Raw genomic sequence first — 17,914 nt, 5'->3', positions numbered from 1 at the left:
ACAAAGAAGTTGGATTCATTTCCAAGCAATAATCTCTAACCCATGAGAGACGGCTAAATTTGGGAGGGAGAGAGAGATAGCATATATTAGGAAATAGCAGATATTTTCCTGGTTGGAGGCTTTGAGATGAATGGAGAAAATCCATTTAAAAAAGACCACAAATCCATCACTGTCAGAACTGAGAAGGATCAAATGACAAATGTAGAGATATTCCTCAGGATTGCCAAATGGTGAGATATTTTTTGGGAAAAAGTTAAAAAAAGAAGATAAAACATGAGTTCTCTGGTCAATCAAGGGATGGAGTTTTCAATTCAGTTGAACACCTACTGTATTCTAGGCTGAGAATTAACATTCAACTACAACAAATAATCCTGTTAAGGAGGAATACAACATGGGAGCAGCTAAGTAAACACAAGAAAGACTGAAGAGAGAGAAGGCACTAGAGAGGTTAAGAACAAGAGGTCAAGGAAGTGATATGTGAGCTGGGCAATGAAGATAAGCCCAGGATTCTAAGCAGTAGAATTGAGGAAGAAATGTACTTGAAGCATAAGGGGATAACAATAGCCATGCTGAGTTTGATTAAATTTAGAGTGCATGAGGAGAATAAGCATCAATAGTATAGAAAAGGAAGCCAGAACCAGTTTGTCTTTTTGTCCTAGGGACAACAGAGAGCCAGCCAAGGATTCTTGAGTACAAGAATGACATTATTAGATCTGAGTTTTTAGAAAGACAATTTGGGCATCTGTGTGAAATATGAACTGGAGATGGGAGAGACAGGAAGTATTGAATTAAATAAATTCCAACAGCATATTCTAGGGACAATGAAATTCACTCTAGAGACTGGGTGGAGAGACATCTTCCAATGGTTTAAGGATCTGGGGAAGTAGGAGAAAAATCAGTACTGAGATCAGGATTTTATTTAGACAACTTAAGATAGACCAGTGGTAGGAAATGAATGTAAACTGTTTGCATTTTTGTTTTTCTTCCCGGATTATTTTTACCTTCTGAATCCAATTCTTCCTGTGCAATAAGAGAACTGTTCGGTTCTGCACACATATATTGGATCTAGGATATACTGTGACATATTTAACATGTATAGGACTGCTTGCCATCTGGGGGAGAGGGTAGGGGGAAGGAGGGGAAAAGTTGGAACAGAAGTGAGTGCAAGGGATAATGTTGTAAAAAATTACCCAGGCATGGGTTCTGTCAATAAAAAGTTATAATTATTAAAAAAAAAAAAAGATAGACCAGTGGTTTGCTGACTGAGGCAGTTAATAATTTTTACTAAGCACCTTGGGATTTGCTTGGTAAAATTTGGCCAAGCTCCCCTGTATCCAGTAGAGGCCAAATTGACCTGGAAAGCAGAATTAGCCAAGCAGAAGACAAATTGAGCCTTCCTTAAGCTGGGATACCTCAGGCATTTCTTGTAGTATTCACTTGCTAAACTGGCAATTCCCCTTGCTATGCTACAGAACCAGCTCAGACTGGCTCATATCAACCCCCAGCCCAGTGACCAAATTTGATACAGCCATAATATGCCTTCTGAAAAACAGCCCAACCCAAGGATAACCTAAGATCACTGTGATTACTCTTACCCTCTGACCTATGATTTTATCTTGATAACTTGATTAGACCACTAAGTCCTTGTGATTTTTGTCTTTATAACCTCTGCTGCCTAAACCCACCCTGAGATCAGTTCTAATTGTGCTCTCATGTATACATGTATATAGGTCTGCTTTCTCAGGAGTAATAAATCCACAGATAGAATCTAACTCTTGTTTTTCTTTCTTAGACTAAACGTTGAAAAAGGGTGATGGAACTTTAGGGACCTGAGTAAAAACCCCAGGAAATACTAGTAGTTTGCTATCCTTCCAACCTCCCCACTACTCACCTCTAGAGGCTTCCAGCCATTCCTGTTTGACACTGTAGCGAACCTGGGCTTTTGGATGACTTTCTGGAAGGTCACAAGCAATGACAGCTGTATTCCCCTCATCCACTTCAATAATATGTTGACCATCAAATTTGAAGTCCTGGAGATCTATGAAAAGAAGGGGAACTGTTTGGTTGGGTTGTTAGAAGTTGTAAACATTAGAGAAACTTTATAAAAAGTCCAAATCTAACTCTTGATTTTTTTTTCTGGAATATTTTTATAATCAGATTATATCACATTTTAAGACATATGGCAGGAAGTCTGAGTTTGAGGTTTGGAAGAATCATCATTTACTATCTACAGAAGTTCACAGGGTTACATGCATTGAACCTTATTATTTAAGGAGAACTCCCCTAGGTACAATTAAGCTTAGCTGATGGGGAGGGCAGAGAGGATATGAAGGGGGTAAATCAGGAGACTTGACACCTACACTAGATATCTGCCTTTTCCATTATATAGATCAGAAAGGAAGGGAATTGGCCTTTTTTTTTTTAACTTCTTCCCCCAAAAGTATTTTTAATCATGTTGGAAATGGTCTGTTTCCTAAAGCATTCATTGCCATGTGGATTAGATAAACCCACAGAGTTTAAATTAAAAAACACACACACTACAAAATAAAAAGTAGGATGAGCCCTCTTCTTTGGGCTATGCTGGAATACATTTCCTCAGCTCTTCTCCCAGGTTATAACATAGAACGTTATCAGATCTGAGACTGTGCTCAAGTTACAACCAGGATACTAGTTGAATTATTATTATAATTGTGATATCAATGATGCAATAATAGCTCATATTTCTATTGCACTTTATGCTTTATAAACCCATGTGCACACATTATCTCATTTGAGCTTTGTAAAAATCTTGGGAGATGAACATAGGAAACAGTATGATCTCCTTTTTATAGCTAAGAAAATTGAGGCTCAAAGGCTCAGTGTTAAGTTGCTCTCCCTTCCCCCACCTCCAAGATTAAATTGTTAATAATTTGCAGAGTTAGCAATTAAACCCTGGTTTTCCAGATCCAATGTTTTTCCTATTATATTAGGGCTACATAGAAAATGATCTCAATCTTGACACATGTGAATAGTACAATCTGCATGGATGAGCCCTGTCCTAGGAGAGATAGAAAAAGTATAGAGATCCTCTAAGGCACAGAGAGTGAAAGGGCAGGAAGAGAAGACCAGAAAGGGTAAACTGGCCAGTATATATTACTTTTGGTTTAATCAAATGGAAGCAACAGGCGTATAAAGGCTGGATAAAGGACAATCAGGCTTTTGTGCAAGAGAGAAAATGGGGTTCATCTGGGGGAAAGTGACAAGTTTGTGTAAATATCTCTTAAAAGATTATGATGAAATGAGGAAGAATAGGAGCAAATCCTCAAATCAAAATAAGTAGAAAACGAATCTTTGGTGACATCTCTTCTTATCTTTTTAAAAAAATGAGACTAAGGTTTAAAGAGATTCCACAGGGAATCCATGTGATACACACACACACACACACACACACACACACACACACACACACACACCTGTTTTCTCATCTCAAAATAAAAGAAACTAACTCACAGTCATCAAATAACATGTCAAGTGCTATGCAAAACTTAAAAGTTTTCAATCTCTTAACTCTTCCTCTCCCTTCCTTTACCTTTTATTTCCCATTTCCTCCAAGAAAGATTTTTGATGTATTAAGGGTATTGTTTTTTCCCACCACATTACCACAAGCCTTCTTAGATTATGAGAAGCAATATCATTAGAAGTTATTGTGAAATGACTGCAAGACACTACCCGCTTTTGTTGTTTTTTCCCCTCTAGCTCTAGAGAAGGCAATAGGCAGGCATAAAGTCATATCTCTCACCAAAGAGCCCATTTAGGGTTTTCTTGGCAAAGATACTGGAGTGGATTTGACATTTCCTTCCCCAGTTGATTTGATAGATGAGGAAACTGAGGAAGAGTTAAGTGACTTGGCCAGGGTCACACAGTTAGTATGTGTCTGAAGTCAGATTTGAACTCAGAAAGATAAGCCTTCCTGATTCCAGGTTGAGTACTCTTTTCACTGCCCCACTTAGATGCCCCAATACCAAAAAATAATTACCAAATTCAGGCACTACACAAAGCAAAGAGATCAGACCACTAGGATTTCTTAGGTAGTTTTCCACTTAGAAGAAATGTCATAATCTGAAGAATATTATCCTTCCTAGATAGAATAGAAATGCATTTGGGTTTCTGAACTTCAATCCCTGCCCCTTTGACTTGAGTATACTTTACACTGTGCAGCAAAACTCAAATGGCCTTTAAGGTTCCCATAACTATTGTGGTACCTGACTTTGTATAGTCCTATCCAAGTCTGGCTAAATGTGACTATTTTTACCAAAGTTTTACTCCGGTGCCTCATTGGGACATTAATGTGATTCTGTTTTCAAAGGTCATGTCAGTAAAGCCCAGATTCTAGCAGATTTGACAAAACTGGAAAGGCTTCAAGTATGGACCTGATAAATAAATGTATGACGTCACTAAGTTCAAACAGGATCATCACACGTTGGACTTGACCATTGAAACTTCTGAAGGAAGTGTACCAAGTCAGCTCAGAGTGGTGATCAGCATCAATGAGGGGAGGGCTCACACTGAGGAAAGCCTAAATTCTCAAAATATTGAAGCAAGGGAAAAAATCCACATCTAACTTTAGTTTTGGTAAATAGGCAGTCAGTCGATAAATATTTATTATGCACCTACCATGTGCCAAGCATTTTGCTAAGTGCTGGAGATACAAAGCAAAGTTGAAAACCAATCTCTGTTGTCAAGAAAAGCTTCTCATAGAGATAAATGAGATGACAAACCTAGAGTTGGAAAGTCACTTAATCAAGACGAATTATTTTACAGATGGAGAAAGTAAAGTCCAAAGAGATTACTAACTTGCTCAATACCACACAAGATGAACTCAGAAACATTTACTCCAAATCCAATTCTCTTTCCACTCTACAATCCTACTCCTCCACTGTGGATTAGGGTAAGAGAGAATGCATTGCCATATATAGGATTTGAGGAGACAAGGATAATGACAAGTTGCCTAAATTAGCACTTTGTATTTCTCTAATGTACTTCAATTATAAATAGCTCCCTTCTATTAGACTGTAGGCTCCTTGAGGACAGCGGACATGTCTTAATTAGCTTCAATGAATTGATCCATAATGCTGGAGAGCTTTTCATCTTAGGAAATGGAAGGCCATATTTAGAGATAAGGATGACCTGAATAATGAAAAATTAAAGAATGGCCCTTGCTCAAAGTATTCTAGTGAAATATCTGGAATGTCATTTTTTCAAAGCAAATGAAATTTTTTTTTAAAGCAAAGATACTAATCCTCTTTCAGGATGGTGCAAATAGTATATGCTAAGTTGGAAAGTTCCTAACAAAGAAAGTTTTGAATTACTGAAGGCTTACTGGCATCTGAAACATTCCTTAATAGCTAAGAAGAACTCTCTTTCATGATCTGATGGCAGGATTGTGTTTTTTTTTCTTTCGTGTAAATGTTCCAAAGAAATTTGCTTGGAGCAAAAATAAATTTAAACTAGAAATGTGCAACTGAAATGAATTTTGGAACTAGGGTCATCTCCACCTTAACAATGTAGTACTTACTAACACATTGCAATTAAAGGCTTTTACTGAGACTGGAAGAACCATCTGACCATGCAAATTCTGGTAGAGGGGATCACTCAACAGATCATGCATGCTGTGCTTCATGGGAGAGCCAAAAACATAGAAAATAGCAATCATATCTTTCTATAATCCATCTCCATTTCTTTTGCATTGTTCAGGACAATGGAGACATCCGTTTAGATGGGGAAGTACTAAAGTTTGCCTTACAAATGAAAAAAAAGAAAAGAAAAGAAAGAAAACTGGCCCTAACATTCTGGTGTCACAATGTCCATAACAGTCAGGGCAGATAGATACTCTAACTTGGTTTGTCCGTATGTGCCATCTAGCAGGCTAGCTTTCCAAGCTTAAAAAAAAAAAAGTCATCAATACAATAATCATTTCACCAGGAAAAAAGAAAAGTTCCCATTTGGCTGCCTAAGTTAAACCTTAAAGTTTTTCTAACTGATGAAAGGCAGAGTTAAAGTGATTAGCAGTGTACCTTCCCCCCATTTTCTAGAGTTACAGGGAGAAAAGGCAAACAGAGGAGGGACAGGGAAGTGCCTCAGAATATATGACTGTGTCTAATCAACCATAGGGCAGATGCAGTTGAAGAAAGAAGTTGAGGTTGGCAGCATATTAGAAAAACCAGGCTTTAGCCCAAAAGTCTGCTATGCTGTTTGACCAGTACAGCCTCTGTCCTCACTCAGGCTACCATCCTGGGGAATAAGACCAGCCTTTAAAAGCAAAAATAGGGATGGCAAGCTGTTGCTATAGAATGATGGGTCAGACCTTCATGGAGAAATCATCTGATCTAACACCTGCCTCTGCTACCATACTGGTACATTTGAAAAATCCATTAGAAAGAATGTTTTCCCAGCATTAATCTCTTTTTTTCCTCTCCACCTCCGTCCTTTGCATCCTCCCTTTGTGCATTCTGCCAGCTCCATTTATTAACTAGTCCACATTAATCAAATGGTTACATGTCATCTTATGTTGGTTTTTCAATACTTAACACATGGCATGTATCATAGCAGTTTTTTGGGACCATCTCTTTCTTTGTTGTGGTTGCTAATATTTATCAGGGACACACAATGTGCTGGGCATTATATTGGCATAGTTCCTACCCTCTAGGAGTTTACATACCAAGGTGACATGACATATATATCAAAGTACAATTATAGTTGAACTCCCAATTTCACAGGGTGAGGTCATACTGATTCACATGTGCATGCTTTGTACAGCATGAAGAATGTTTCAATTTACATGATACCCTGGTCCACATTTGCATAGGATACTAGGCACAGGAAACCCATGGAGAAGTGCCAACCTTAGCAGTGCCACATGAATAGCTATCCCTATCAAAGCTATATTACTACAGAACATATGAAATTTAATCTTTAGTAGTATGGCTAAGTAGCCAGATAGCACAATACTTTGGAATAGGAAGAATTGCATTCAAATTCTGCCTTTGACATTTATGAGATTTATGATCTTGAAAAAGTCACTTGATTTCTTTTATGTTTCAATTTCGTTGTCTGTGAAATGGCTTCTATGGTCCACTTCAATTCTAAATTAGGATTAAATATTTAATTAAGACTAAGAAGTCTGTGGCAACCTATTATGTTTAAAAAATTTTTTAAAATGAAATGTGGTTATTAAGTCAAGAAGCACTAATTAAACAAACACTAAGTTCTGGAAACTGTGCTAAATGATGTAAATTTAAAGAAAATTCAAAAGATAAAGCTCTTTGCCTTTAAGGAATTCATAATCCAATGGGGAAGATGATATGCAAATGATGATGTAGAAACAAGATAGATGCAGGATAAGTTAGAGATAATAAACCTAAGCCATGGGTTCATATCCTTCAGTTTTCATTAGATTGAATAGTGGATACTCAGTTCATTAATTGTCTCATTTTCGTACTGCCATCTTTTCTTCTCTTTTCTACCATTTTCACATAACAACATTAATAGATTTTTTTTTTTTTTTTTTTTTTTTGCCTTTTGGATGGGAGGGGGAGACATTTTATCTCTGAAGACATAATGGAGCACAGTGGATAGAGTGTTGGGCTTAGGGTTGAGACCAGGTCTCAAAAGGTTGTCTCTGACATTTACGTGTCCAGACTCAGAACCAGGCACTTAACTCTCATGGGTTTCAGGTCCAAAGGATTTATTTGCTAAGTCCCCTGTTGCTACTTAAGATTTAACTGTGTCGCACAAACTTAGTATCAATTCACTTTTAAAACTTAATTTCCTTTTTACTTCCTGTCTCCCTCTAGGTTTACCCCTTCCTCTCTAAGAACTGAGTCAAAGTTCATTTCTAGACAAGGAACAAACCAGTACCAGAAAAAAGCCAGCATCATCTTGACGCTGAAAAGCAAACAGATGTGACTCTTTCTGTATTAGCTCTGAATCCTTATGATGACCCTGGCTTCCCATCCTCCCATCCTTCACTAACACTCTGATCTTCCGGCCGCCCCCTCTGCTGCCCATCTCTCCCGCCATTCTTGTTTCTGGTCAGGTATGGATCAGATCCACCAAGCTGCGGTGTCACCACAAGGGGCTTGTTGGGCAATGCTGTCTGGACTGGGAGGCAGTAACATTGCCCAAGGCAAGTTTCTCTGTTGACTGATAGTTCTATCCCCCCACCGACACGGGCTTCAGGCAGCAACATGTCTGTTCAGGGACTTGCCAGGTTAGGAACCATGGGAAGGCTTCCCATGAAGGTTTCCATTACTGGAAACATTGTTTTCGTTTTCCTCCCAGGTCCTTACAGACCCCTTCTGCAGAATGCCAATGGTACTGAATCCTAGAACACTCTAAGTGAGGGCATATAGCAAATTGTAATGAGAAAATCAACATGACTGGGATTCAGAGACAGATGGGTCCATCCATGTCTGATTTTCTATGTGGTCATCTAAATATATGAGCATTTCACAAGTTCTTCATGCTTCAGTTTTCTGATCTATAAACTGAGGATAATATCACTAGATTCAGCATGATATAGTGAATAGATCCAAGAAACACCTGGGTTAAAAATCCCACTGTAGATATTTACTAGCTGTGTGATCCTGGACAAATCACTTAACGCCTCTGTGCTTCAGTTTTCCTAACTGTTAAAAAAGCAAGGATTGAACCTTATGGCCTTTCAGCTCAAAAACTTGACCCTGTGAATAAAGATGAACATGTCAGAGTATTATTGTGCTAAGTGAACACACAGCAATAGTCACCCTGATGGCGGATGCTGAAAAAACTACAGTTAAAATAAAGGCTTGAATTTAAAGCCAGTTAGGTATTATTTTCTTTAGGGAGTGTGTAGGAAGTGGTTAGGATGGAGTTTCAGAAAGCTCATGTCTCAGCATAATAGTAGATAGAACCTCAACTTGGAATCAGGAAGACCTGTGTTCAAAGCCTTCCTAAGTTATCTAGCTGCATGACCCTGGGCAAGTCACTTAAGTGTTCATGCCTCAGTTTTGCCACCTGTAAAATGAGGGAACCAAACAGGTTCCATACATCAAGAAAAAATGATTTCCCAATATGGGGAAACCCTCATACTTGTACTATCTATATCTTAGTTGCAAGTCTTAGAAAGCTGTCTCAAATTGATAAATTTTAGTAACTTTTTCAAGATCACAGATACTAAATATAAGGTATGAGATCTGAATTCAAGTTTTCATATTTCCAAGACCAGCCTAGCTACCTCTTTAAATAGGTTCCCCAAAGCCAAACCCCCCTCCCCCCATTATTCATGGTCATGTGTAGACATCATCACTATGTCAGGGCAGAGTAATCAGCAGGAATGTTCAGAAAACAGGGATCAGCTGCAGGTGGTGATGATGCTTCACCTTGTGTGGATAGAAGGCTACTTTCATGTGAATTTTCTAAACAGCTCTGAAGTTACCAAGACAATATTAATTCTAGAGTTCTACCCTGACAGTCATGGAAATGTAACTCATTGTCGATCAAACTTTCTGATTAAGGAATGGCTTTCTTGCCTACTTACTGGTTTCTTCAAATTAAAAAGAGAAAATTCTTGTTAATCTGATAAACTTTCCTAGAGCCAAAACATACTCTGCACTGTGCTTGAGGCAAAACAGAATCTGCGTGACTATGGTCTAGTCACTTAATCTCTGTATGCTTCGTTTTCCTTATCTATAAAATTAGGATAATAAGAACACCTACCATCCAGGATTGCTGTGAGAATAAAGTAAGATAATATTTATACAGTTTTTTGGTGAACTTTAAAGCATATATAAATGCTAAATATTGGATATATACATTTTGCTGAGGCAATTGGGGTTAAGTGACTTGCCCAAGATCACACAAGTAGGAAGTGTTAAGTGTCTAAGGCCAGATTTGGACTCAGGTCCTCTGACTTCAGGGCTGGTGCTCTATCCACCGCACCACCCAGCTGTCCCTGCTAAATATTATATTAACTTGTACTTAGTGAGGAGAACCAAGAGAACATTGTACACAGCAACAAGATTATGGGATGATCAACTGTGATGGACTTGGCTCTTTTCAACAATGAGGCCATTCAAGGCAATTCCAACAGACTTATGATGGAGAGAGCCATCTGCATTCAGAGAGAGGACTATGGGGTCTGAAAGTGGATCACAACATAGTATTTTCAGCTTTTTAAAATTGTTGTTGTTTGCTTGCTTATTTTTTTCTTTCTCATCCCCCCCCCCCCTTTTGATCTGATTTTTCTTGTACAGCATGAAAAATGTGGAAATATGTTTTTAAAAAAACTTGCTCTTAGATCTGAATAGTGAAGAAAACTTGGGAATGCAGGAGAAAAGAGAAGAAGACAAAAGAAGGAGAAGGAAGAAAACTTCCCTTTTTTTACAGGGAAGTTTTTTTTTTTTTTCCCCAAAGTCATAAAATGATTTGCAAGGAGCTCACTTGATATTTCAGAAATTTCTTGGCTTCCTTAAAGTAAAAATAATTTTAAAAGGCAGAATAGAGAACTAAAGATGTAATTAATCTTTTAAGACAAGTCAAGGACGAGAGCCATGTTTCCACTGGGTATTGAAGCCAAGTGAAGGTTAACTCTTAATGCAAAAGATATTTGCAGGATATCTTGTTCATCTGACTCTGAGTGTTGCTATGAGATGGGGTTGGTCAGCAAGATGGAGAGTTTCTTTTGGATTTGATCAAGGAATGAAATGAGTGGAAAAAATATACTTAAGAGAAAAAAAAAGATGAAAAAATGTTTTTCTTGCCTGAAACCCACATAATACATGTTTCTCTGATCACCCAAATATAAGCTATAAACTTAGCAGTGGGAAAATGAATGTGCATCCTGGTGGTCTGGATTAATCATGGTCCAAACTGGATCCTGGTGTGGCCTTAAGCAATGCTGGCAGGGATTGTGCATAAAAAGAAAGAGAAAAAAATAGAAATGGTGAATCCTGAGATACTCATATAGGCACATAAGGAGCAGAAAAGAGACAAATACTTCAGCCAAGCAATCTGCATGGGGAGTTTAAGAGAAGTATTATTCAAAGAATACAAGAATTGGTGTACTGGGTTAAACCATTGACCAACAACAATAATTAGCTTTTATATAACTCCTTAAGGTTTGCAAAGTACTTTGTCTCACTTAATCCTTACAAATACCCTTGAAAGACAATGCTATTAATATCCCCATTTTGCAGATGATGAAACTAAGTCCGAGAGAGGTAAAGTGATTTGCCAGATGCCAAAATATATAAGGTAAGACTTAAACTTGTCATTTGTCTCAAAGTTCAGCATTCCATCTACCATACCACACAACATACTTTCATCTATTGGCACTAATGTATGCTTTGTATTCCAAGAGTGTATTACCTGCTATAAAAGTACTTTTAAAATTTATCCTCAATTTACCTGATACAAGCTTTAAGATAAGGCATTTGATTTCAATGTATTGAGACTTGGTAAACAACTCTGTGTTTACTCTCTATACTTTTCAAATTTTCATAAGCTTTTACCAAATCTTTTCTCAGTCTTCATCTTCTCACAATGCAGTATCTTTCTCTTTTTGGGATATTATCATTGTTTTTAGCCTGGTCCTGATAAAGCAGCCCTTCCATCAATCTGATCGTTTCTATTAGTTCTTTCTAGTTCTCTTTATATTGGATGGGCTCTTTCTAATGACAACGTATGCATTTTTGTTGGTCACCAGTTCTACATTCTTACTCATGAGTTCCTTTGAAAATCCCATATGGATGGATGTGATCTAGTCCTGATCAACAACCAATTCATCAATCATATCTAGACCATCTGATGTACTTAACATTATTTCTTCTAATGCCTCTCCTTTGCTACTTATCTCTGAACAATGAGGGATACTGGGAATCCCTCTAACATATTCTCTAATACATATTAAGACATATTACTCATTTTAGTATATTTGCTATCTCTTTTTCATCTCTGTATAACTGAGCTTCTAATCTTCCTGTTAGTACTCATCCCACCCCAAGCCCAATTGCTTTCACTTAGGTGAGGTTCCCACTCTTAACCTACTCCCAACCCTCCAAGGTCTTTAGTGGTGATTGCTCTTTATGTTTAGATTGGACTAGTTGGCATTTTCCATCTCTCAAATTCTGGCTATGCTGATTATCAAGTGTAGATCAGATTCACAAAGCTGTGGTAATCACAAGAGGTTTAATCAATATTCAACTAATTATTGAACCAGTTTTCTAACCACTGATGAAAACAATAATCATAAAGATCCTTATTGTTGTTGAAATTCCTTGCACGGTACTTCTAGAATTCTTTTTTGGTCCAATTCCTATCTTGGATCTGATTTATCCTTCTCTGGGAGTTCTCTGTTCTTTTAGAGTATAGACACTCTTAAGGGTTCAGTGCAGAATATCTACATGCTAAGGATACATATTGATATGATCGGCCACAATTGTAAATGAAGGACTGGAAGGGTAGCACAAGACTTTCCTTCGTAGAGAAAAATCACCAGAAAGATTTTGAGCAAAGGTGTCCGGCTGGTGAAGCTCATTCCGATTCTGTCTCTTACTCTAAAAAGAGATTATACCAGAAAAGTTTAGGAATTTTTTTTTTTTTTGTTTGAAGATGTCCTGATCACACCATGTCATATTTCAACTAAATATCAATAAATTTGTCTAAGTATAGCTGCTAATATTATCTCCAGCACTAGAGTTCACCAGGGACATAACTCCCTTCAGATGGCTAACTCAGGAAAAGCCACCTGTGTTTTCATTCTTCCCTCAACACCTCCGCCCTCCTGCTGTCCCCTACCCCCACCTTGGCCCATCATCCCCAGAACAAGCTTCCTGGAGAAGTCAAGGCCAATAGACAAATGTTTTCTCAATATTCAGCTGATGTTTCCCTTCTGTTTTATCAAGGGAGTTACTGACAGGATGAGATTTGTAGCAGGAGGAATGGGGAGCATGTGAGAAGAAAAGAAAAACTAAATTTCTTTTCTAGTTTGAAAAGTTCTTGTTAGAGAAAGATGGAAGAAATGCAGGCAAATTATAGGAGTAGGTGTGGGATGGAAAGATATGTGTGTATGTGTTTGTGTATGTGTGTACAGATAATATATATTTTTTCTTCCTAAAAGTAGATTAAAAATCTAACTGAAGTCATTATGCAAATTAAAATTTTTCATCTCTGTCCTGAGCAACATGGACATTAACAGGCTGGAAATAACTCATACATTTCAGTTCTAAATGTGTAGGATGGTAGACAAAAAGCTAAAATACCAGCTTAGGCTTTAGAAAAAAAGAAGAGGAGCATCACAATGCTTTGTGTCTGGAATTCTAAACAGGAATATAGTGGTGACTACCAGCCTTTAAGTTGCTAACTTCCTCAACTCCTCAAATATGTGAACCTAGAACTAGGGACTTTGGAAAATTACTCTTTCCTTAACAGGAACTGAAGAATTGGTTAAATAAAGACTAAGGCAGGGATTCTTAACTTTTGTTTGTATGTCACACTTTGGCAGTGAAGCTTGTGGATTCCTTCCTAGAACAATGTTTTTAAATGCATAGTCTTACAAAGGAAATCAATTTTATTAAAATAAAGGTGTCTTTTTCCCCATCCAAATTCAAGGACCTTCTGAGATCTATCCATGGATCAATGGGGGGTCCATGGACCTTAGCTTAAAAACCACTGACCTAAAATAAAAATAAATATTTTGAGAAGAACTATGGAAGGAATTTAGGGAATATGAGATACATTGAGGATCCAGACATATTAGGAAGGTAAATATGTTCTCAGTGTTACATATTCTACAACAAGTGATTCCAAATTAAGTATTGACATCCTGCCTCCCTATAAAAATGTACCTAAACCATCCCAAATAAACAAGGGACTAGGAAGGATATGGAAAAGGAAAATAAAAAACAATAGATAAAGGCAAATCATTCCATTATTAAATGTTGCTACAGAAGAAATACAACCCTTCTTAGCTACCCCTTCCAGCTCAGAGACAAGATTCAGAAGACTTTTCCAGAGACTCTGCTTAATGGCATTCACAGGCAGCAAAGCTGCACAAAGAGAAAAATGTTCTTCAGCTTGATGACTTTACTGTCCTGTGGGCTCAGGGTCAGTTTGTCTGACCAGAAGAGTGACAGACATAACTGGCAAGTTAGCAGCTTGATGAATTGGACAAACTAAATTCTACATGCTTGTCTATCCCTATTGAATGGGGAAATCACAGTGCCCCTGATTGAGGGGTGTGGAATTTTTCCTGAGTAAGAGGCTATCTGTAAAGAAGCTACTGAATCCATGAGAATCAAATCTATTTCTTTCCATATTTGTTCACTCTCTCTTCTCTTCCCCCCCACAAATATGCCAGCCATTATGAGAAAGAATGTCAGTATGGTGTAGTCAGTAAGTCAACATTTATTAAACACCTGTGTACCAAGCACTGTATAACTATGTAGACATGGAGCCAGAAAGGCCTAGGTTCAAAGATCAATTGGACATTTTTTTGACCACGTTGGGCAAATAAATGTCATTAAACCTCTCCGTTTTTCTTTCTTTTTTAAAATGGCATTCCACTTTTTATTTATTTATTTTTGCTGAGGCAATTGGGGTTAAGTGACTTGCCCAGGGTCACACAGCCAGGAAGTGTTAAGTGTCTGAGGCCAGATTTGAACTAAGGTCCTCCTGACTTCAGGGCTGGTGCTCTATTTATTACACCAACTAGCTGCTCATACAAGTTGTCTATTTTTTTCAACAAACCTCTCCATTTTTCAATTCATACTCATTAAAAAAAAAAAAAAAGGAGATAATTGGACTCATTGGCTTTAAAGGCTTTTATAGCTCTAAAATCTATAATCCATTGGTTATTTTATCTTATGTTTTTAGAAATGGAGGGATACAAAGAGCCAGAGAATGTTGTGTTAAAAAGGGCTCTTACAGACCATCTCTAGCCCATCTGTCTCTTTACAGATAGAAAGATTCTTGTCATACAGTTATTTTACAATTTTGTCTGACTCCATTTGAGTTTGTTTGTTTGTTTGTTTTTGACAAAGATACTGGAGTGGTTTGCCATTTTCTTTTCCAACTATTTTACAGATGAGGAAATAGAAGTAAGCAGGGTTAAGTGACTGGCCCAGGATCACACATCTAGTCAGTGAGGACAGATTTGAACTAAAAAAGATAAACCTTCCTTATTTCAAGTCTGGTGTGCTATCTAACTAGTGCTATAGCACATTGCCACCCAGTCACCCAGTTAGGGAAACAGGGGCCCATTAAAATAAAATCAAAGCAGCAAAATACCTCACACAGAGTAGGTGTGAATAAACATTCACTGAATGAATGCATGAAATGAAATGGAAAGATGAAGAATGAAAATCCCTAGACAACTCCTTTTCCCCAACTCACAAAGAGCCTTTTGATGTCTGGTCACAGGTTATAAACAGGAAGTGAGAAAAGAAAATGCTGGGAGAAGTGGTCCTGACCACTACTGACCTGTCTTCTTTTTACTCAATCTCCTATACCTAATAACCACCCACTGTGGGATGGGGAGAGGTAATGAGGATTTTTTTTTTTCCCCTAGAGGTAGATTAAAAATCTGATTGATTCAGATGATCACTGATGCTGAAAAACTGATAACCAGGGATTACAATTCTGGTTTCCTTTATTCTCAAAGGCCCTATAGGAAGGGAAAGAAGGCCCAGGAATAAACTTTATACCCTTAATTATATTCAGGCTTCAGGTTGAAGGCACTCTGTTAGCCAAGTATCTCCAACTGTAAATGAGATCCCTGAGGACTGACTGGGAGGCAAGCTACTAACATGGCAGAGGAATGAATTAATTCAGAGATATCTTAGTTTAGCTCTTGGGATCCTAGGAAAGGCTAATGGAGTTCAGACTTACCAGACCAAATATCTGTATGAATTTACTGAGGTCAGTGACCCACATTGCAGAGACCTCTCCTGGGGGGTGGGGGTGGGGATGGAGAAAGCAAGGTTATTTGGGCTGCCAAACTCCTGAATCCAGTCTTACAACCCACCCATCACCACCCACAATTAACTCCAGTGGCTGTGGGAACCCAGCGCCTACAAAGGACAAATAAGAGAATTAAAGAATTAAAAAGGCACTAACTTCAAAGGCAGGTTAACAGAGCTAAGTGTCTATGTTTCCTAAGACGAAGGATTAAGTGAATGAGGAGAAAGGGAGTGAAGTGATGAAAACAGAAAAAAAAAATTCAAAGAGGAAGAATTCTGGAGCTTCAAATGGGTAGCTAAGAGAAAAAAGGATGAAATTTAACAAGGGACTGATATCATATCTAAAATAAAATTCATAACAGAGACATCAATAAAGAAGTGGAATAAGATCCTCAAAGGGGGACAAATGGAGCAAAAGCCACATGTTAACTGAGTTCAAATGCCACCTAAGTGATCTGAGGCAAGTCACTTAATTCTCTGGACCTCAGTTTCCTCATCTGTAACATGAAGCTTTTGGCCTAAATGGCCTCTAAGCCCCTTTCCAGTTGAGCACTCATGATCCTATGATCTTGTGGAATATGGCAAACTTAAGTGTTAGACTATATAGAGTCCCTGATTTCTTCTCCCCCACTCTTCAAATTCTTAGAACTCTTCTGGAACAGGTCAAACAGGAGGAGAATTTAACTGAACCTATTACTCTGGAAACATTCTGACACAAATTGCTAGGGAGGAAACTCTTCTACCAGAAAGGGATTGTAGACAGGAGCCTTGGCTTCCAGGTCACCTGGAGCCCTCTGTGTCCCTCAAGAGGTAGGCAGTGGGCAGTGCACTCCCAGGTAGACTTGAACAATGATGACTTTGTTTGCAGACACAGACATTGGAGAGGCCAAAGGAAAAAGAAATCTTAAATGATGTATGTGTGTGCGTGTAAGCATGGTGCTTTCCTTCTTTTCTCTAAATGAAAACCATGCTTTTGGTAATCCCATCTACCTCTCAGCCTCCCTCATACATCAGCCCACCGGCAAAACACAGCCCCCATTCTGCTCTGGAATGTGCACTCAGAAACTTAATCTAACTGCTGAGTCCTGGCCAAATCCCCCAATGGCATCAGCCCAATGACAGCAACCCCCCCACCCCCCCACCCCTCGTCTTCCCGCCACCCCCACTCCTGCCTTCAAGCTTAGGAGGTATAGTTCCACTCCACTGATTCCCTCTTCTCCATTACAGAGCCCTCCCTTCTCCCCCCTCCAATCCTCCCTTTCTCTCTCCAGCTCTCTTCTACCCTTCCAGCCAGGCCTAAACATTTCACTTCTGATTAATGTCTAAATGACAAGCCAATAGTTCTTGGCTTTAAAACAAAACTAGCTCTGCCTTTGCACAAGCCTCTCCTTTTCTCCTTCTGCCTTTTTGAATAGCTCCCAAACCCTTTCTTTTGTCCCCTCCCGCCAATTGCAGATCCCTCCAGGCACCAGTGAAAAGAAACTGCAGGGCATTTTGTTTTTTAAATGACGGTTGTAAATTTGCCTCTCTCCACAGGGATACACCTTGAAGCAGAAGGGGCAATTCACATTAAGATCTCCTCCCCAGCCCTTCCTCTAACTCTCACTTCACCTCAAACAAGCAACAACAAAAGCAACAATCTAGTAGTGAAAGTGGCCAGATGGATACATATGGGGATTTCTGAAATAAGTATCCCACCAGGATACACATTAACAATTAAGAGGTGAGCTAATCTTTTTGATTTCTGATGGTACTATTGCTACATAATACCTCCATTGGTTTGAAGATTGTTACCTTTGCTACAGAGCTTCTTAATCTGGATTCCATGAACTTGTTTTTGATTTTTATAGTCTGATAACTATAGTTCAACATAATTGGTTTCCTCTGCAGTTTATTTAATGTTAAAAACTTTATTCTGAGAAAGCGTCTGAGAAAGGTGG

At 38.4% G+C, this 17,914-nt stretch overlaps 1 protein-coding gene across 3 annotated transcripts in view; it reads right to left on the bottom strand.

The window, feature by feature from the left end:
• The window catches only part of BOC (BOC cell adhesion associated, oncogene regulated), a 97,745-nt gene that overhangs the window by 28,792 nt on the left and 51,039 nt on the right, over positions 1-17,914 (bottom strand). For all 3 annotated transcript variants that reach the window (XM_051985301.1, XM_051985303.1, XM_051985302.1), the window contains exon 5: positions 1,892-2,038. In XM_051985301.1, coding sequence (XP_051841261.1) covers positions 1,892-2,038 — 147 coding nt within the window. The remainder of the gene's footprint in view (positions 1-1,891; positions 2,039-17,914) is intronic.

Source organism: Antechinus flavipes, chromosome 3 (genome assembly GCF_016432865.1).
Source record: "Antechinus flavipes isolate AdamAnt ecotype Samford, QLD, Australia chromosome 3, AdamAnt_v2, whole genome shotgun sequence".
Taxonomy (NCBI): domain Eukaryota; kingdom Metazoa; phylum Chordata; class Mammalia; order Dasyuromorphia; family Dasyuridae; genus Antechinus; species Antechinus flavipes.
Note: the sequence above shows the minus strand (reverse complement) of the source record. Positions and strands in the feature narration are given on the sequence as shown.